General features: G+C 48.4%; 3 protein-coding genes across 4 annotated transcripts in view; 2 read left to right on the top strand and 1 right to left on the bottom strand.

Moving 5' to 3' along the window:
• KCNH4 (potassium voltage-gated channel subfamily H member 4) overlaps positions 1 to 563 on the top strand; it is a 10,361-nt gene extending 9,798 nt beyond the window's left edge. Inside the window, exon 14 of the mRNA XM_019472892.1 lies at positions 520 to 563. Coding sequence (XP_019328437.1) covers positions 520 to 563 — 44 coding nt within the window. The remainder of the gene's footprint in view (positions 1 to 519) is intronic.
• Positions 564 to 9,741: 9,178 nt separating this feature from the next.
• Positions 9,742 to 14,126, top strand: RAB5C (RAB5C, member RAS oncogene family). Of its 2 annotated transcripts, XM_009282748.2 has the most exons (5): positions 9,742 to 9,981; positions 11,064 to 11,215; positions 11,534 to 11,656; positions 12,443 to 12,536; positions 12,959 to 14,126. In XM_009282748.2, the coding sequence occupies exons 1-5, from the start codon at positions 9,816 to 9,818 to the stop codon at positions 13,072 to 13,074; spliced, it is 651 nt and encodes a 216-aa protein (XP_009281023.1). In that variant the 5' UTR covers positions 9,742 to 9,815; the 3' UTR covers positions 13,075 to 14,126. The 2 variants fall into 2 exon arrangements, with proteins under 2 accessions (XP_009281023.1, XP_019328602.1); XM_019473057.1 differs by lacking the exon at positions 11,534 to 11,656.
• Positions 14,127 to 16,145: 2,019 nt separating this feature from the next.
• The window catches only part of LOC103902215 (heat shock protein 30C), a 26,813-nt gene continuing 26,283 nt past the window's right edge, over positions 16,146 to 16,675 (bottom strand). Inside the window, exon 4 of the mRNA XM_009283235.2 lies at positions 16,146 to 16,660. Within this exon, the coding sequence (XP_009281510.2) occupies positions 16,293 to 16,660 (368 nt within the window). The 3' untranslated portion in view covers positions 16,146 to 16,292. The remainder of the gene's footprint in view (positions 16,661 to 16,675) is intronic.

Below are 16,675 nucleotides of genomic sequence, written 5' to 3'. Positions count from 1 at the left end.
GCCGGGCGGCGCCGCTCCGGGGGCCCCGCGGTGGGGAGCAGAGCGGGGGCTCGGGGTGAGGCCGCCGCGTCCCGGCTGCGCTGTCGGGTTGCGTGAGCTGGGGTCTGGAGCGAGCCGCCGCCAGCGGGGCGGGGGGCTCCGGCATTCGAGGGTGTCCGAAATAAACCTCCCCCCGCCGGGTCCTGGGCGAGCCGGTCCCGCTGGGTGTCCTGGCGAGGCGGGAGAGCGGCGCTGCCGCGGTGCACCGTCCGGCCTTGCGGAGTGTGGGGCTGATCTCGTAGCGAGGCGTACCCAGGGAAGGGAGCTGTGCTAGTCGGAAAGATCAGCCCGTCAAAGGTGACGGTCTCGAACTCAAGGAGAACGTCGTGTCTGCGTTGCGGAGTCTCAGGTTTGGCGCTCCTTTGGACTGTTTTTCTCCGTGAGCAGGAAGGGCTCGCGCGGCAGCAAGCATGAGTGCCTGCCGTCGGTGTGCTGGGTCTGCCTGGCTGCTGTTCCCCAACTCCTTTATCTCTCTTGTAGTGACGACTGTTAAATGGAATTTGGGGAAGGTGCGGCACCTGTGAGGAGAGATGTGGTATAATATTTTGTTGTAGCTAGTCAGCTGCTGAGGTGGGAACAGAAACTCTAGAAGTCTGAAAGCCCAGCCAGGTTCCCGAGTACAGAACTGCCTAAACGAAGGATTATCTGCTGAAAATAGGTTCTAGTGGAATGGAGACTCTTCTGGCTTGCTGCTGGTGACAAACACAGCCCCTGTGCTCCCCAAGGGGCATTTGTGAAGCGAAATGTGTGGTGCTGCAGGCTCTTGAATGAGGCACAAAGCCTGCAAGAAAGTTCCGTAGCTTGTCTGGAAGGAAACCCAGACGTGCTCAGATGCAAGGCCGTCCTTGGATCTTCAGCGCGGTGGGAGAGACCGCTGCCTGTAAGCTGAGAGCGTAGTCGGTATGTGATCCTGCAAAGGCTAATAGTGCAGATGTAAGTGTAAGCAACGGGTTTGTAGTGCTAAATCCTGTGAAGACTGCTCGAACCTTATTCCTGGTAATGCTCAAGGTGCTGCTAAAATGCCTGGGGCTGGGTGGGGGCTGTGAGGAGCCATGGCAGTCGTAGTTGCTCTCTGCTAACTAACTGTGACTCCTCACTGTAAACTAACTGTGACTCCTCACTGTAAACTGGTCTGCCAGTGAGACTAAATACAGTGTTGACCCGATCTCAGCTGACCTTTAGCTTGTTGCTTTTGTACATGGCTGTTGGAGTTCTGACCTTGACTGTGTCCAAGCACGTAAGGAAATCGGAGGGAAGAGAGTACACTGAGGTACTATTTTAAGTCTTATGTGGAACAACTTGCATCTACTATTCTTAGCTTTTTGTGTGGTGGGTCAACAAATATTTGAGCTGCCCTGCTTATAGCATGACATCAATTCTGCTTTGCACTAAGTTAGGACTTCTGAGCCTACACTAAAGGCAGAACTCCAAAGCTTGGTTGAAACCAAAAAAAAAGATACTTCTGACTCATAATGGCTTGACATGCCATGCTGTTTGAAAGAACTTTCTTGGAATATCCCATTAATATGGGATATAATACTGCCTTGACTCTGAAAATCTTACATTTTTTCAGCTTAACTGGATAATAATGTGAAAGAACTGTGACTGAAAAGGGTGAAGAATTCAGAATAGTGTGTGTAGGCAGCTATGGGATGATGTTGGTCTTAATGCATTCTTGGAGTGAGGAGAGCAGGTAAAGCACGAGCCTGTATAGACCTGTAAGGTTAAGAGCAACGTTTAGATTCAGTAACTGGGTCTCATTGCTGAAATCATCTCAGACTTCTCTCGAGTCTCAGCAGTATGCCCGAACAGTCAACTACTTCCATAGCAAAAACCTACCTCTAGAGGCAATCTTTCCCTCTAAGATCCTATAGGCTAATTTAGACTACATTTGTTTTAAGATAGTGCCAGGCAGTGTAGGTCCCTTGAGGCTGTTTAAGTAGGTGCTGATACCCCTTCAGGTGAGGCAGCAACATAGGCAAGACGAAATGGGACTGCTGAAGAAGGATTTAAGCTACTAGAGAGCAGTAAGGGGAAGGCTAGCTTGATGTGTGGGTATGAATATAGTAAAATAAAACATTTGTCTAGTTTTACTATGAACAGAGTTGGGTTTAGGTCCCTTTGCTTTACTAGTGAAACCAATAATGGATTGGGCAGTGTCTGAAACAAAACTGTCTAGTAACATATTCATACTCTGTGTGCTTGGCCAAACTTAACTGTTGTGATGAGAAGTGGAATTGCCTCTGCAAAGAGCAAAGCTCTTCTGCATCTAAAGAGGGATCAGCTCTAGAATTGCTCTAGGCCCTGCTGGTCGTCAGCACTTGATCCTAACTTCTTAAACTGCCGCATGATTAGCGGATAGGTGGTCATGGCATTTCCCAGAAAAGGGAGGGGGAAAGAATGCCAAGTACTTTCAGACACAGGAAATGAAATGGGAACGTTTCTAATGAAGTGGGTGTAGCCCAAAGTATTTCGGTCAGCATACTTAAAAGAGGGTAGAATGTAGAAACGGCAGAGTCAGCTGTTTTCTTCCCTTGGGGTATGAAGTTTGAAGTCCTCTTATGCAAGTTCTGTTAAGTCATCAGAGTAACACTATGAAAACACTCCAAATGCTAGCCAGAAACAATGAACATTCCTGGAAGTGACAGTATCGGGGAAGAATAAAGCTTCATCTAAATCCTAAAAGGAACGCTTTCCTCCCCTGGAGCACAGGAATGAACTGCTGGAGTAGTTCTACAATAAACAGATAAGAAAATGCTGGTTTTTGTGTTTGCTTTTATTTGGTAGAGCTCCAAATAAGGAGCTGCTAGAGGCAAGAGATCTTTGTGCGGTCTGGAAAAGATATTATGAAGGTCACTGACTCTTTTTGCAGAGAAGACAGCTGTTTTCTGCTTTGCATTGTTAATGATCTTGCCACCTTGTTCACAGAATAGTAGGTGCTATCTAAAGGCACATGTTGTTGGACTTGTAGTCAAAATTAAGCTGAGTCTTTTGAGGGTGTGCTGAGTAGTGGACAATATCAAGAACAGGGGTTAGAAGAACCTTGCCTGAATTCTGTCTTGCAGAATTAAAAACTTGATGCTTTTGTTCAGTTTGTAGTTGGTCCAGACTGCACTCATGAGTTGCTCCTTCAACCTGGCTGTGCCTCATCTTCTGTGAAATAGGACTAAGTTCCTGCAGTATCAAGGATAACTAAAAGTAGGTAAGACCCCGAAGAGGGAGTTAATGTGGGGACAGGGAATATGGAGGCTTTGCTCCCTACAACTAGTGAGAAGCTTATGTGAAATGGAGGTGATGCAAAACTCTTCCACAAAAGTCTTACGCTGCAATTCATACCTTCTCATGCCACTTTTCATTCCACTCTTTTTAAAGCAGTCTTTGCAAGTGTATTGTCTCCATAGCTCAGCTAAGTAGAGTTTGACTGATCAGTGCTGAAAGCTTGCATTCATGGGTCTTCTGTCACTTGGATCTGGTGTGAGTTCTCTTGCTACCGTGTCAACACAACTTGAGGTTTGGTGGCCCTGGTTAGAACATGAGTTCTGGTGTTATCCCTGTTGCTTTCCTGATACATGAGGACCAGGCAGAAGCACTACGCCTCAGCCTGCCCTCACCGCATGTTTCTCTGTTGAGCTATGGTGATCTAATAGGACACTAACTGCAGTTTTAAAAGCAATTAGTCATGCTATTCTGCAGAATTAAAACCCCCACTGGATTAGGCATGGAACTTCCTTGTGCTGCCAGTGTGACCAACATGGTAATAACTATTGTTGCTGATACCTATTCAGCTTGAGTATAAAAAAATTTAGCTCCAAGGTAGCATCAGTAAGTGTAATGTCTTTTTACCTCATGAGATGTTTTCAAGAATTCCTGCTAAAGGATAACCACTTAAACCTAGGAAACCCTTCTGAGGGGATGTGTATGGGGTTAAACTGGCTAGAAGGCAGCTTGAGGGAGCTTTATAACTCCCTTTGAGCAAAGTCCTGCACTTCTTGACTCAGTCGTGCAGGCTGTGATCTTTTCCTAATCTTCCAAAGAGTCAGATCAGCTTTGTAGGATGCATGGGTATTCCTGGCTTCACAGTTTAACAGTCTTAGACCTGACTTGCCTAGTTCAAGCAGGTGACATCTAGCAACTGAGACTTAGTCTCAAACTGAGCAGTAGCTTTCTGTATATAACAATGAGTTCTGAGCTGGTCTGGACTTCAGACGATCTTGTCCGAGCTGCCTGTTCAGGTCGGATCTTCATTTTGACCACTTGTGCTTGGCACTGTGCAGCACCCTGTCATTAGGGCCTCATGTATGAGACCCTGCTAAGTGGCAGAAACTTGGCCTTCATCACAACTTCTTCTCTTGGGTTTGTCTTGCCTTAAAGGCTCTGTTAATCTAGCTTTAGAGATGACCCAAGGAAGATGGCTCCATTTCACTGTGCTTGGCAACTGTCCTTCATAAGACCAGGCTTGCGAAGCAATGGAAAGGCTTCTTCTGCTGGCTTGGCCCTGGATTGCCCAGCTAGATGTAGCTGCATGTTGTACTGTCCTGCTAGCTCAGCTGCACATAGCATCTGCGCTGGATTGAGTTGTAACTGCAGGGTAGCGGCCTTGAAATCTCTGATAGAATTGTTTTTGAAAAGCTGCTTTGAAAAACAGCCAGCTGCTGGGGCTGCTTTGGAGGCCATGGCTCTGCAGATGTCAGGAAACAGATGCAGGTATTAAAAGCACGAAAAGGAGCTGGTATTACAGATTCTACTACACTTCAGAACTGTAGCTACCAACAAAAAGTAATTTAACTTTTTGCTGATGTAAAGCCTATTAACCTCTAAATTAAACTGAGTGTGCCCAAGTCTTTGGGAGGCTTGGGCATGAGACTCTACAGAGAAGTTGTGACTTATGATAGTGTAAAAACCATAGGAGTACATCTGAAACTGCTGTCTGGGCTGACTTAGGTCTGAATCTACACTTTAAGGCTATAGTGCAGCTCCTGACAACTGCAATGACTAGTTCCCCAATTTAGAGCTGTTACTGAAGCTCCAGATTAAAGCCTTACTGATCAAGAGACTAAGTGTTCTTTGTTTGTGGAGGGAAGTGTGTGTTGTCTGTAGAAAGATGAAGTATTAAAACTGATCGGACTTTATGGGTCTGAGGGGCTGAGGTCAGTACTTGCAAGTCTGTTTCCTGGTTCATCTCATCGGTAAGGGCTGGATCTGTTGCTCCTTCCTCTGCAGTGTGGACTCTACTGCAGTAAGGCTTTTGAAGTTTGTTCTTATTAATCATATTAATGTGTTGGAAAACCAGGCTGACACTCCATGCTATGCTAATCTGGGCTAGTGGAGTCTGTGTTGTTCTGATGGGTCTGACACTTGCTGCTGGTCCTGCTCGTGGAAGTTGCTTGTGAATCTGGGTCCTAAAGCTGACTTGCCAGTTCTGGGTGGGAGCAAGGTAGCACAAGCTTCCTGCTAGCGGTGGCTAGCTGCCCATTCAGTGTTAGGTGAAGCAAAACCACTCAGTAACTTCAGGGGTTGCTTTGCCAAGAAATTCATGTAATGCTGTCAGCTATTTAACGAGATAAATACTTCACTGGGGCTTTTGTCTTGAGTATTTTGATTCTAAGCCAACAAGTCCACAGTTAAATGGTTTCTTGCATAGCTGAGAGCAGAAGCAGTCCTCTTGGGTAACTAGATTCTTTGGGATTGGGTTTCTAAATATCGCCAGCTTTCAGAGTAGTCTTTGCTACTGGGTGAACACAGGGCAAAAATATCAGATTCTGAACTTCTGACACCTTAAACTAGGAGCTTCCTTGTGATAGGCAGTCTTGTGAAGCAATTGTCTCGTGCAGGGGTTGATCATGGGGATCTGATAGTAATTGACCTGTGGAGATTGGGGTTCTTGTACTGGGCTGGTTTGTTTGAAATGAGCTCTTGTGCTATTCTCAAGCATCCTATCAGTTCTGGAGAACTGCCTTGCTCTTGGGTAGGCTGGGAATGCAGCAGTGCTGGCATGTGCTTTCTCATGTAGGGCATTCAGATTCTTGAATTCAATATTCATGGGAGCGTACAAGCCCCTACAACAAATCCTGGCAAACAGATGAAGTGTTGAGAGGAGCATAAACTGCAGAAGTGATAGACCTAGAGTTCTTGGTTGTTGGACAGCATCAGGCATTGAAAACTTGTCTTTGATCTCAAAGCAAACGAGAGACCGTTCCAAGAGTTTACAATAAAAAAAATTGGTACTTTTGCCTGTGTGATGCAGAGCTGAGTGCGCTTCAGTAAGCAGGAGGCGGGTAGGGCAAGTAAACCAGCATGTACCTTTTTATGGATCTTGTGACATCACAAGCTGCTGAGTTTCACTAGTTACAAGAAGCTAGTAGGAAAATCAATGCTTGTTAATCTTGATTACAAGAATACCCTGTCATACCCTTCCTTCTCATGGTCTTGACTTCTTGAATTATTATGGCAAGCTGCAACTTCAGCTGCTTTTACTTGTCTGCACAGTATCACTATAGTTATTTTGGTCTGACTGACCCATGGCTTGAGAGTTACCCCCTCACGGGGAGGGGTGCGTGCCCAATTCACTCTGCTGGAAGAGGGGATGAACAGCCTCCCTGAGCATCAGAAATGGCTTCATGCAGCATGAAGCACTCCATTTCTCAAACTGATAATCACTGATCAGTGTGGGCTGATCTAGCGCAGATCCAGGCTGTGTAGTTTAGCTGGCTGTTACTTCTGCATTCAGCAGAGTGGAGTTCTGTTTCTGACAGGAATGTAAAAATCCTCAAAGATGTTGGCATTAGCAAAAAGTGCCAAAGTGATCATCCTGCAATGGAGAGTTCTCACTGTCTACAGCTTTGGTAGTCGCTCACTCCAATTATTTGGTCTTTCTGTGAACATCAGCAGAAATACTAAGCTGGTCATTCTGATCTCGTGTATGTTCTCAGCCTGAGACCCTTAGTGAGATGGCTGCAGTTAGGGTCATCTGAACTGCATAAATTCCACCCAAATGTCCTAAAGATCTGGCAGCTTCTCAGGTGGACATGAAGTCATATAATCCTGCAGGCAAATGTCAAACCATCTTTAGGTGGTGATCAGGTTCTCCATAATTAAAAGTGGTCACAGGCTCTAGCTGCTTGACTACTTGCTCTGATCAGTAGCTCTCCATGATGAGTTGGACATACAGACATGCTTGCTTAATTCTGTTTGAGTTCATGTAGCACAACCAGATGGCGATGTGAATCGAGATCTGTGAAATATAGGTCATACTAAGACTTGAGGATGTCAACAGGCTCATTTCCTTGTTTTGCTCTGGGAATCACCCCTATCATATTTCAGGAGGTCATAACTCAGTAGAGGCATGATTCACGTGGCATTTAATGTGCAGAATGTTAGTCTGAAACAGTGACAGAGCTTACGTACTGCTGATAGACTGCCCTGGTAAATGAATACAAGGTTAAACAAGCAAAAACTGTTCTCTTGCAGACTCTGGTTAGAGGAGAAACTCTAAAAGGTGGAAACTTTTTCAGGCTGGTAGAGATGTAGAGCTGCTGATGTCTCTTGAACCTGGTGGTAACCAGGCTGCTCCTGGCCAGAGCTGCAGAACACTGCTTCCTTGCTGTCCAGCAAAACAAGTTGCTAATTTGCTTCCTATCAAGCTTTCTCATCCTGTCAAAAGAGTGTTTGTCCTTTCTCGGAAGAGGAGGTGGGGGTCCTGACAGTGTTACTGGCCTTTGCAAGGACTCAGCTCTGAAGTGTAATTTCTTCACTGACTTAAGCCAAGACTGGACAGACCACTCAAAGCAATGGCTTCTTCACAGCTTGGGCTACTGAAACATCTCACTGCATTGACAAGTTACTCCTCATGGCTTCTCTCCTACCTGCTAGCTTCAGTGAACGGTACTGGCTTAACAGTGGGTTTCCGACTTGCCTTCTGGTCAAAACAATTTGAGGTTGAATGTCTCTGTAGGTCAGAGTATGCTCAAGTGGTTCTGTGTTTTGAAAGCTGAAGAGGTTCTCCAGCTGATGACACTAATGGGGTATCCCTCCAGATGAGCTCTTGGACTGAAATGGCTGTAGGTTTCCTATCAAACTATGGAATTGAGCTGAAACTTGAGACGTAATTAAAGTAGCCTCACAGCAGTCACAACTGGGCAGGCTTTGCTCTGGAAAGCAGGTATTTGAAACTCTTCTTTGGTAAGCTGCTGTGTTGAGGCAGGCCTGAGCCTTGTTCACAGGACACACTGTTCCAGGTCAGACCCGTTTCCACTTGCTTTAAGTTTCTTATTCATAGGAATCTGGTATTTGCTGCGTAAATGCTGCATGTACTCCAGCGTGAGAGCATACCCAGAGTTTCCTTGGGGGTACACTCAGAACGAGGAAAAACTGGCTTTCGGGGGATTTTGTTTTTGCAGTTGTCTCCGTCAGTAAGATGCTTGGGCTATGAGAGTTGAAGGGAGAGCGGCGGTGCAGAGCAGATGCAGTCAGCTGTAGCATTTGCCATCGGCAGGAAGTGGGAGTTGTGATGAGAACAGGAAATAGGCCGAAATCTGTGTAACTGTGCGCTTTGAAAGCACTCCTGTTCTCTGCTGCCTGCAGCTGAAATGGTTGGGAAGGCACTGAGACTTCACTTGTGGTTAACTGTGGATGTAAAACAGCTTGTATTGCTGCTCTTGCCATGGTTTTGTGCTTCTGCACGGCCCTAGAGATTTGGTGCTGGTGAATTGAGTGCTGGGGAGATGGGATGGCGGTTCTGATCGTGGGTGATGCTACCTGTTTGTGCTGTTCAGCATAGCTGGACTTGAACAGTCTTCTCATGAAGGATGTGGCCAGTAGCCTGATGACCTGCAATGATGTGGGATAAGGACAATGAGGCAGCTGGGACGGGGTGTGGGAAGCATTAGGTGTTGACTCTGCATTTGGATCAAGCTGTCAAGACTCTTGTTTGGTGGTAAGTACTCACTTCCAGCAGGGATGGGGAGTAGTTGCTTTCAGTCTGAGTACACAGCCTGTGCCCAGAGAGTGGCTGCTACCAAATGACTTCCCTCCCTGTGACAGGCTGCTTGCATAGCAATTCAAAGGCCTTCTTCAGGACTGCTCTAAGATGCTGTATTTAATGGCTTGGTGCGAGTGCCTCTAAACTAACAGACTGAATATAGAAACTCCCTTTGTCTGAATGCCTTGTGATCTGAAGGACTGACATGCAGGACTGCTTCCTGTAATGGCTTATGTGGGCACTTGAACATTTCTGTATTGCATTGATAGTCTGAAGTTGCTACCTTGTGAACTTGGGAGAGGAGGAAGGAGCTAAAGGTCAACCTCAGTTACCTCCATGAACAGAGTAATTGTTGTTTTAATAGACGAAGCTCTAATAACACCAATTGGTGTGCTGACTATTCTTTACTTGCCTCGCCCTAGCAAGGTGTGTGTAACATCTACACATAGTGGAAGTGCTGGAGGGCCCACTGGTGGGGAGGAAAGTTCGTTACCAATATCCCTTCTCCAGGGAGGCTCAGAAGACTTAAGATCCTGCTGAAGGAGCTGCTGACTGACAGAAACTGCCTGATAGTGCTGTGGTGCATGCAGTTGATAACTTTCCACTGTGGAAAGGAATCACCGCTTGCCTGTGCTGATGGTGGCTGCAGATCAAACCCATCCTCTAGAACTGGTATGGCTAGTCCATGAGTGTGTCACTAACTCTGACCTCCTCTTCCAGTTGCAACCTGCCTCCAGGTGGATCTTAGTGCAGAACCTGCAGCATCCTTAACTCTTGGCACTCCTGCACTTAGGCCACAATGGCAGGTCGAGGTGGAGCTGCTCGACCGAATGGACCGGCTGCTGGAAACAAAATCTGCCAGTTTAAACTTGTTCTCTTGGGAGAGTCAGCAGTGGGGAAGTCCAGCCTTGTTCTGCGCTTTGTGAAGGGGCAGTTCCACGAGTACCAGGAGAGCACGATTGGAGGTGAGTGCCAACTCCAAATACCTATGGCTAGAAGATGCTGGCCTCACTAATGCAGTCCAGGGGTATCAGAAGTATTAATGGCTATTTCAGTCTGGTCTGGGGTTTTTGTTATAGAGTCAAGCAGCTAATGCTTTAACTCTTGGTTTACAACTTGTCTGTTGGTGTGAAGATCAGCACAGCAGAGAATAATGCTATGGCAACCATGCACTCTGCCTCTCAGGCGTCTTCAGTTCCAGTGCTTTAATTCCTGCTTCTAATTAGAACTGAGGCCTTCAGCTTGATTTATAGCCCTTAATTATCTTTTCAGACCATGACCTGGGATCTTGGGGTTGTTTCTAGCCTGATACTGTTAACTACTTCCACAGGTCTTTCAGATCTAGTAGTTCTTTAGCTTGAAATCATTAGCACAGTGTCACCAATCAAAGGTCGGTTGGCACCTGGGTCTCTGGGCAGTAATACTGGAAGGCGTGTACTGAGAAAAGGCTTGATTTGTCCCTATAGTAATCCATGCAGGGAATAAGTATAGCTGTAAGTATAGCTTATGGACAAGCAGGGCTTAATGCTCTGCTGCAGAGAGCCATGTGGGCAACTCTGCTGTTCTGCTTCAATCTGTATCCAAGGCTGGTTGCCTTTATCCTAGTTGTAACGCATGGTATTATACTTGCTGGAACAAGAAAATAACCAGTTACTAAATTGGGGAGTGCAGTGTGACTGGGCTGACTTCAGTGCTTTGGCACTGTGGTGCTCTCCAAAGCTAATCCTGGTGATGTTGCAGCTGTACTGCATGATCTGCGAGAGGAGGCTAGGGAGGGGACTGGCAGTGCTGCTGCTTCAGTGGCTGTCTGCTGCCCGGGCTCTCAGGGCCACCTTCCTGTCAGCTGCATGGTGGCTCTTGGGTTCTTCTGTGCAAGGAGCTTGATGATACAGCAGAGCTGCAGCTTCCACAACAAGTGGCACTGCACTGGCCTCTGTCTGGGGCTTCTGCTCACTCCCATGCAAAAGCAGAACTGCCCCAAGCTCCTGGCTCTCGCTGCAGGGGCTCTCCAGCTGGAGGTAAGGCAAACATGCACCTTCTCTTTCAGCTGCCTTCCTAACACAGACAGTCTGTCTGGATGACACAACGGTGAAGTTTGAAATATGGGATACAGCAGGACAAGAGCGATATCACAGTCTGGCACCAATGTATTACCGAGGTGCCCAGGCGGCCATTGTTGTCTACGACATCACTAACACAGTGAGTACTGCGTAGGGCTGTGAGTGTTGACTGGGGAGGAGGTGTTTGCGCTTGCAGCTCGTGCTTCTCAGTTCCCTGGGAGAGTGTCTGGGTTCAGAGTCCCTGCAGATGCCTGCCTGCAGGTACTGAGTTTCTTGAAAACTGCTAATAGCCTCTTCCTCAGTTCTGACCAAGGCTGTCTATGCTGATAAAGGATCCTGCTACAAAGTGCTGTAGAGGCAGAACACTTCTTACAGGAAAGACTTGTTCTAATCATATCTTCACTGTGGATTAATAAGAGGCTGCCTTTCCTGACTGCTGCCTCCTGTTTGCTTCCAGGACACATTTGTACGAGCCAAGAACTGGGTGAAAGAGTTGCAGAGGCAGGCTAGCCCCAATATTGTAATTGCACTAGCAGGAAACAAGGCAGACCTTGCTACCAAGAGAGCTGTGGACTTCCAGGTGAGTGGGAATCCAGATCAGTTGCCTGAGCAAGTCAGGAAAGCAGCTTTTTGCTTAAGTGGGGGAGATAGTGGCTGTGTGCAACATGCTTTGAGGGAGAGTGGAAGTCAAGATTATGCTGCTGAGGACACCAGGATGCCACTCAGGGAATTGTAGCCTGCCTTTCCTGTGCACTCCTTTCACAGCACTTGTAGCTCTTGTCTGTAACAGTTATGATGAATGTGGAGAATAAGGCCCACAGAGCACAAACTTCTGTCTTCAGTCTCTTCTGGTGCCTTACTCATCTGGGGCTGTCTTCAGCAGTGTATGAAGCAGCGTCTTTTAGATACAAGATACATGAAGAATCATTCCCAGCTTGTTCTCTACTCTTCACAGCTCTTACCTTGTCTAAGGCAGACTTTCAAGGAGAAGCTCTTATCTCAGACCTCTGCACAGGATTGCTTGTGGTGCATTTACAGTGTGCATTACTCTCCCAGCTAACCAAAGTACAAGGTGTTGTGCTGCTCAGGACATGCTGTGTCTACATTTGGCTCACATGGCTCACAAACAGTCTGTGCTGCTGTACCCCAGCTCAGCTGCTGGGACACCAGCCATGCAGTATGATCAGTGGTGCATGTCTCCCAGCTGTCCTGGCCAGGCAGGGTCAGGGGACTGGGGTGGAATGTCTTGCCTGGGGTGGGACAGGGTTTCTTTGGTGTTTAGTTTGCCAGCAAGTGAAGCGTGTTAAGTCTGCTTGGGCCTCCTCTTGGCAGGATGCCGTTATCGCTCTAATGTGATTGTTTGTAGGATGCACAAACATATGCAGATGACAACAGCTTGCTGTTCATGGAGACATCGGCAAAGACGGCGATGAATGTGAATGAAATCTTCATGGCGATAGGTAACAGCTTGTGTGCAGAAGGATGGCTGGAGTAGCTCTGAGCACCAGCAGTGCAGCCCACTGGAAACATGGGAGCTCCTCTGTCAGCCAGGGTCTGGAGGCTCTTACTGGAGTAGATGGCCAGTTTGCTGTACTTCTGTGAACAGTCACTCACTCCCTGAGTGTTTGGAGCCTTTGCCTTGCAAAGCCTGTTCCCTCTCTCCCTTTATCTGGGGTGGTGAGTAAGGAAGGAGCATGACTGATGACAGCCAGAACTAGAAGTGAGTTTGTTTGCTGTACTTGTGCTGCTAGCAGTGTCCAATCCCAAACTCCTTAAGAGGTGAGGGCTTGGGCCAGAGCAGGGCTGAGCCCAGCCTGTGGTCTGCAGTGGGGAGGAGGTTGGCCTCTGTAGAGGAGCCTACTAATGTCTTGTTTCTTTCTAGCCAAGAAACTGCCAAAAAATGAACCCCAGAACGCTCCTGGTGGCCCAGGTAGGAATCGGGTGGTTGACCTTCAGGAGAGCAGTCAGCCTAGCAGGAGCCAGTGCTGCAGCAATTGAGCAGCCGTTCCCGCCTGACGGAGCCCTTGAATGACGTGACTGGAATCCACGCTAACAATCGCACTTACCGTAGAGCGGCTGCTGCCGGTGGCTGCTGTGATTTCTCCATCCCTTTCTGATCATAGGCTGGAGGGAGTTCTTCCACCTGCACCTTTCTGTACAAATACTAATTCAATTCTAAGTCTTAAGTCACTTTTTTAATATATGAACTTCTACTCTTCCCTCTTCCTGGTGGTGGTGGATGCATGACCTGGTGTCTGCCCAGCCAGCTCATCCCTTCCCACGGGTGAGGGCCAGCAGCACCCAGGTCCCACAGTACTGTAGTTCACTATTGGAAACAAAGGGATATTGAGACTAGGCAACCTTGTTTAAAATTACCCGTATGTAAAAGCTAAGGCTAATACCAGTACGATATGCCTAGAACAACCACTAAACTGTAGCATTATAGTGACAAACTCTGGCTTTTCAGCCATGTATTGACCAAATCAATTATGAGTATTCTGGGGTGGGGCAGAGGGAAGCAAAACTGGTTTCTTCTGTATTTTGTATTGTATGTTTCTTCATGTAACCAATCAGTATCTTGTCAATATAGTACATACAACTAGCTGCCTGTTGTCTTTATTTGTGTTGGACTCTAGCATGCCAACTCTTTTTTTTCTATCTCTGGTTCTGTTGTAATGCACTAATCCTGTTGCAACTTTTGCAAAAATCTTGTATAGAAAATTGTCCTTTTTTTGATGGTTGTGATGCCACTAATGTTGTTAACCCTACTCTAGTGTGAATACACATGGTTTACTGATGTACAGAGGTGGGGTGGGGGAAACCTCGGATAACTTGTCAGTGGAAACAATATGTATTGCAAAAGCCTGTAATTCCACAAAGTATGAAGGGAGGTATTAAAATGGCTTCTGTTGCCAGACTCTAACTGATGTTGGCTGCTGCCTAGTGCCTAATGCAATGTCTTATGCATACTGGTATTTAAGAGGAACTGTCAACCTAGTCTTCATCACAAACTTCAGTTTTGTGTGATTAAAAAAAAATTTTTATAAACCTATCATAATCAACAATGTTCATGTTTCTTAATCAGCTCAAACCAGAAGGAGAGTGGACCAGAACATAACAGTTGTGCTGGAGGCTGAGGTGCGCTAGGCTGCTTGTGGTGTGTACAACACCCAGCTCTTCTGTAGGGATGTGTGGCCTTCCTTCCCTGGGCAGGGAGAAACGTGGGCTGCTTGCCCTCAGACCTCTGCATGCTGTGCCGGCTGCTCCTGCAGCAGCCAGCTCCCCCGAGAGGCAGGAACTCCTTACAATGAGGCTGCAGGTGTTTCAGTAAGTTTGTGGTGTGCTGTGCAGCGGCATGCAAGGAAGTTTGAGGTAAATAGTGGGAATTTTTAGTTGCTTAATACTTCTAGAGGAACTATCTAAACTCAAGTTGGGAAGAGGTGGGGGGACCAGTATGCAGAGCTCAGCTTGACAACTGGACAGGCTTAGGAATACTGTGCTCAAGTATTAATGAACAAAATGGCTCTGTCCCTGGAGGATGATGGCCTTGAAAGATGCTACTCTCCTGTCACTGCTGCATGGACTCGAGATCCTTACACCCATGGGTGAGACCTGGAGTCAGTATGGAAAACAGAGCATCCCCTTGCAGCTCTACTGCTACTATGTGTGCTGGTGGGCCGGTACCATACATGCTTGGGAGAGCTTGAAGATTGTGATGTGCTGGTGCTTGAACCTGCTGCCTCTCCTCAGCTGTGTGTGGCTGCTGAATCTCTGCGAGAGGCACAGCTACAGTCAACTGTGTGACCATCCCTGGGCTGGGCTTGTCCTTGGCTTGCACTGTTGGGGCTCTGAAAGCTCTGCTGGGTACCTGCGAATAAAGTTGTGTGAACAGCCTTGGCTCATGTGGGCTTCATCCTCTATCCAAGGTGCCTTTTGCTCATGCTGCATTTCCTTAAAATCCTGGAAACAGGAAGGGTCTGCAGTGACTCAGTCACTGAGTTCCTGACGTCTGGCTGGAGCACGGGCTGCCTGTGCTGTGTGGGCTCCAGCAGCCTCAGATGGGCTTCACTCGCCTCATGCTGTGGGTGCTGGTTGTTTCCATCCCCTGCAAGGGAGTCTGGCTGCTCATCTGCCAGAGGAGCAAGAGAGGGACCTGTTGGAGAAGGGCTTCCCCAAATCTGAACAATCTTGTGAGCTCAAATCGAGGTGCTGTTGCCATCTGCTGGCTTCTTGTACTTGGTTCCTGGTTGACAGGGCTTCATTTCTGGCTCCTTCCAGGACTCTGGGTCTCCATCTCTGTGAAGGAGCCTGCAATGCCCTAAGGGGTGTCTTGCTGCTGCCTGAGCATGTAAGGGACTCGGTATCAGGGCTGGGGACCTGTTGCTGGATGCAGAATCACGCGGCAGTGCTCTGCAGAGCAGAGCCTCCTTGCTGCCGGCACCGTGCTGCCACGGGGAAGGGTGGTCCGAACTCAGAGCAGCTTTAGCACAAACAGGTGTGCCTGCCTGCATACCTGCTGCCTGCCCAGGCCTGAGCATGGGTGTTTATGGTGGTTACGCACAGTGCCTGGAGATGGGCTTCACCCTCCCTGCTGCTGGGATCCCAGAGGGGGCTCCAGGAGCCCCTTTCCAAGCTGCCTGGGGGGAAAAAATGTGGCTACAACAGGGGCACCCGACACCCAGCCAGGCCCTCCAGCACGGTTGTCTTCCTATTCAGTGGCATTGGCCAGGGAGCGAGGGGCTCTGGAGCTGGTGCAGATGCTGGCAGCAGCATGAGGAGGGGGTAAAGGCAGCATGCCTGCTCTCTGGGACAGCTGCCTCTGCTCCAGCACAGGTGAGTGGGGCTGCCCCTCTCCACTTGGGAGCCTCCTGCCTCCCCCCACTCTGAGCAGCGCTGTGCTCGCAGATCCCTTCCCTCCCTCCGGGTCCGCTGTCGGCCCCGTTTTGTGCTGCCCTGAGGCACCAAGAGAGGTTCTTCCCTCTCTGTGCATCTAGCTCCTCTGGCATCAAGAGCTGAGACCAGGGCCCAAGCCTTCCCATCAATCAACACCATGAGAGTACAAGCAGGTTCTATGCAAAAGTATTTTTATTGGATACAAAAACATTCCAGTATAGTGAAAAAAATAACATCATTGGTGATGGAGCTTGTCTGGGCTAAAACCCAAGACTTGCTGCTATCTTCTCCGGTCCTGCCGCGGGCCATCGCTTCCCCTCCCGTTACACCTGGGCTTTGTGGGTGGCTCCATCCTCAGAGGCTGGTCCGGGCTGTGGTGCTGCAGGGCTGACCTGGATGGGCACGTTCCTCTCCGGCGCAGCCGGCAGGGCCAGCCTGGGGGCCTCGATGCGGAGCTGCCCCTCCTTGGACAGGGAGCATGTCAGCGCCTCGGCATCCACCTCCTCGGGCACGTCCCACTCCCGCTTCAGCACCTCGTACTTGTAGGAGAAGGAGCCCTTCTCGTCTGTGCTCTGTGTCTCCTTCTGCCCCACCAGCACCACCTTCCTGCCCACCATCTTCACCGACAGCTGCTCAGGAGCAAAGTCCTTCACGTCCTGGCAGACGGAGAAGCCCTCCCCGGAGCCCTGGGGCCGGGGTGTGGCCG

Source organism: Aptenodytes forsteri, unplaced genomic scaffold, assembly GCF_000699145.1.
Source record: "Aptenodytes forsteri isolate BGI_AS27 unplaced genomic scaffold, ASM69914v1 Scaffold492, whole genome shotgun sequence".
NCBI classification, from domain to species: domain Eukaryota; kingdom Metazoa; phylum Chordata; class Aves; order Sphenisciformes; family Spheniscidae; genus Aptenodytes; species Aptenodytes forsteri.
Note: the sequence above shows the minus strand (reverse complement) of the source record. Positions and strands in the feature narration are given on the sequence as shown.

What these genes read in the sequence shown, in the direction of transcription:
- RAB5C (XM_009282748.2), top strand. Translation starts at nt 9,816, where the DNA reads ATGGCAGGTCGAGGTGGAGCTGCTCGACCGAATGGACCGGCTGCTGGA. An exon ending in TCTACGACATCACTAACACA is followed by an intron (nt 11,216 to 11,533) that starts GTGAGTACTGCG and finishes GTTTGCTTCCAG; the next exon opens with GACACATTTGTACGAGCCAA. An exon ending in AGAGAGCTGTGGACTTCCAG is followed by an intron (nt 11,657 to 12,442) that starts GTGAGTGGGAAT and finishes GATTGTTTGTAG; the next exon opens with GATGCACAAACATATGCAGA.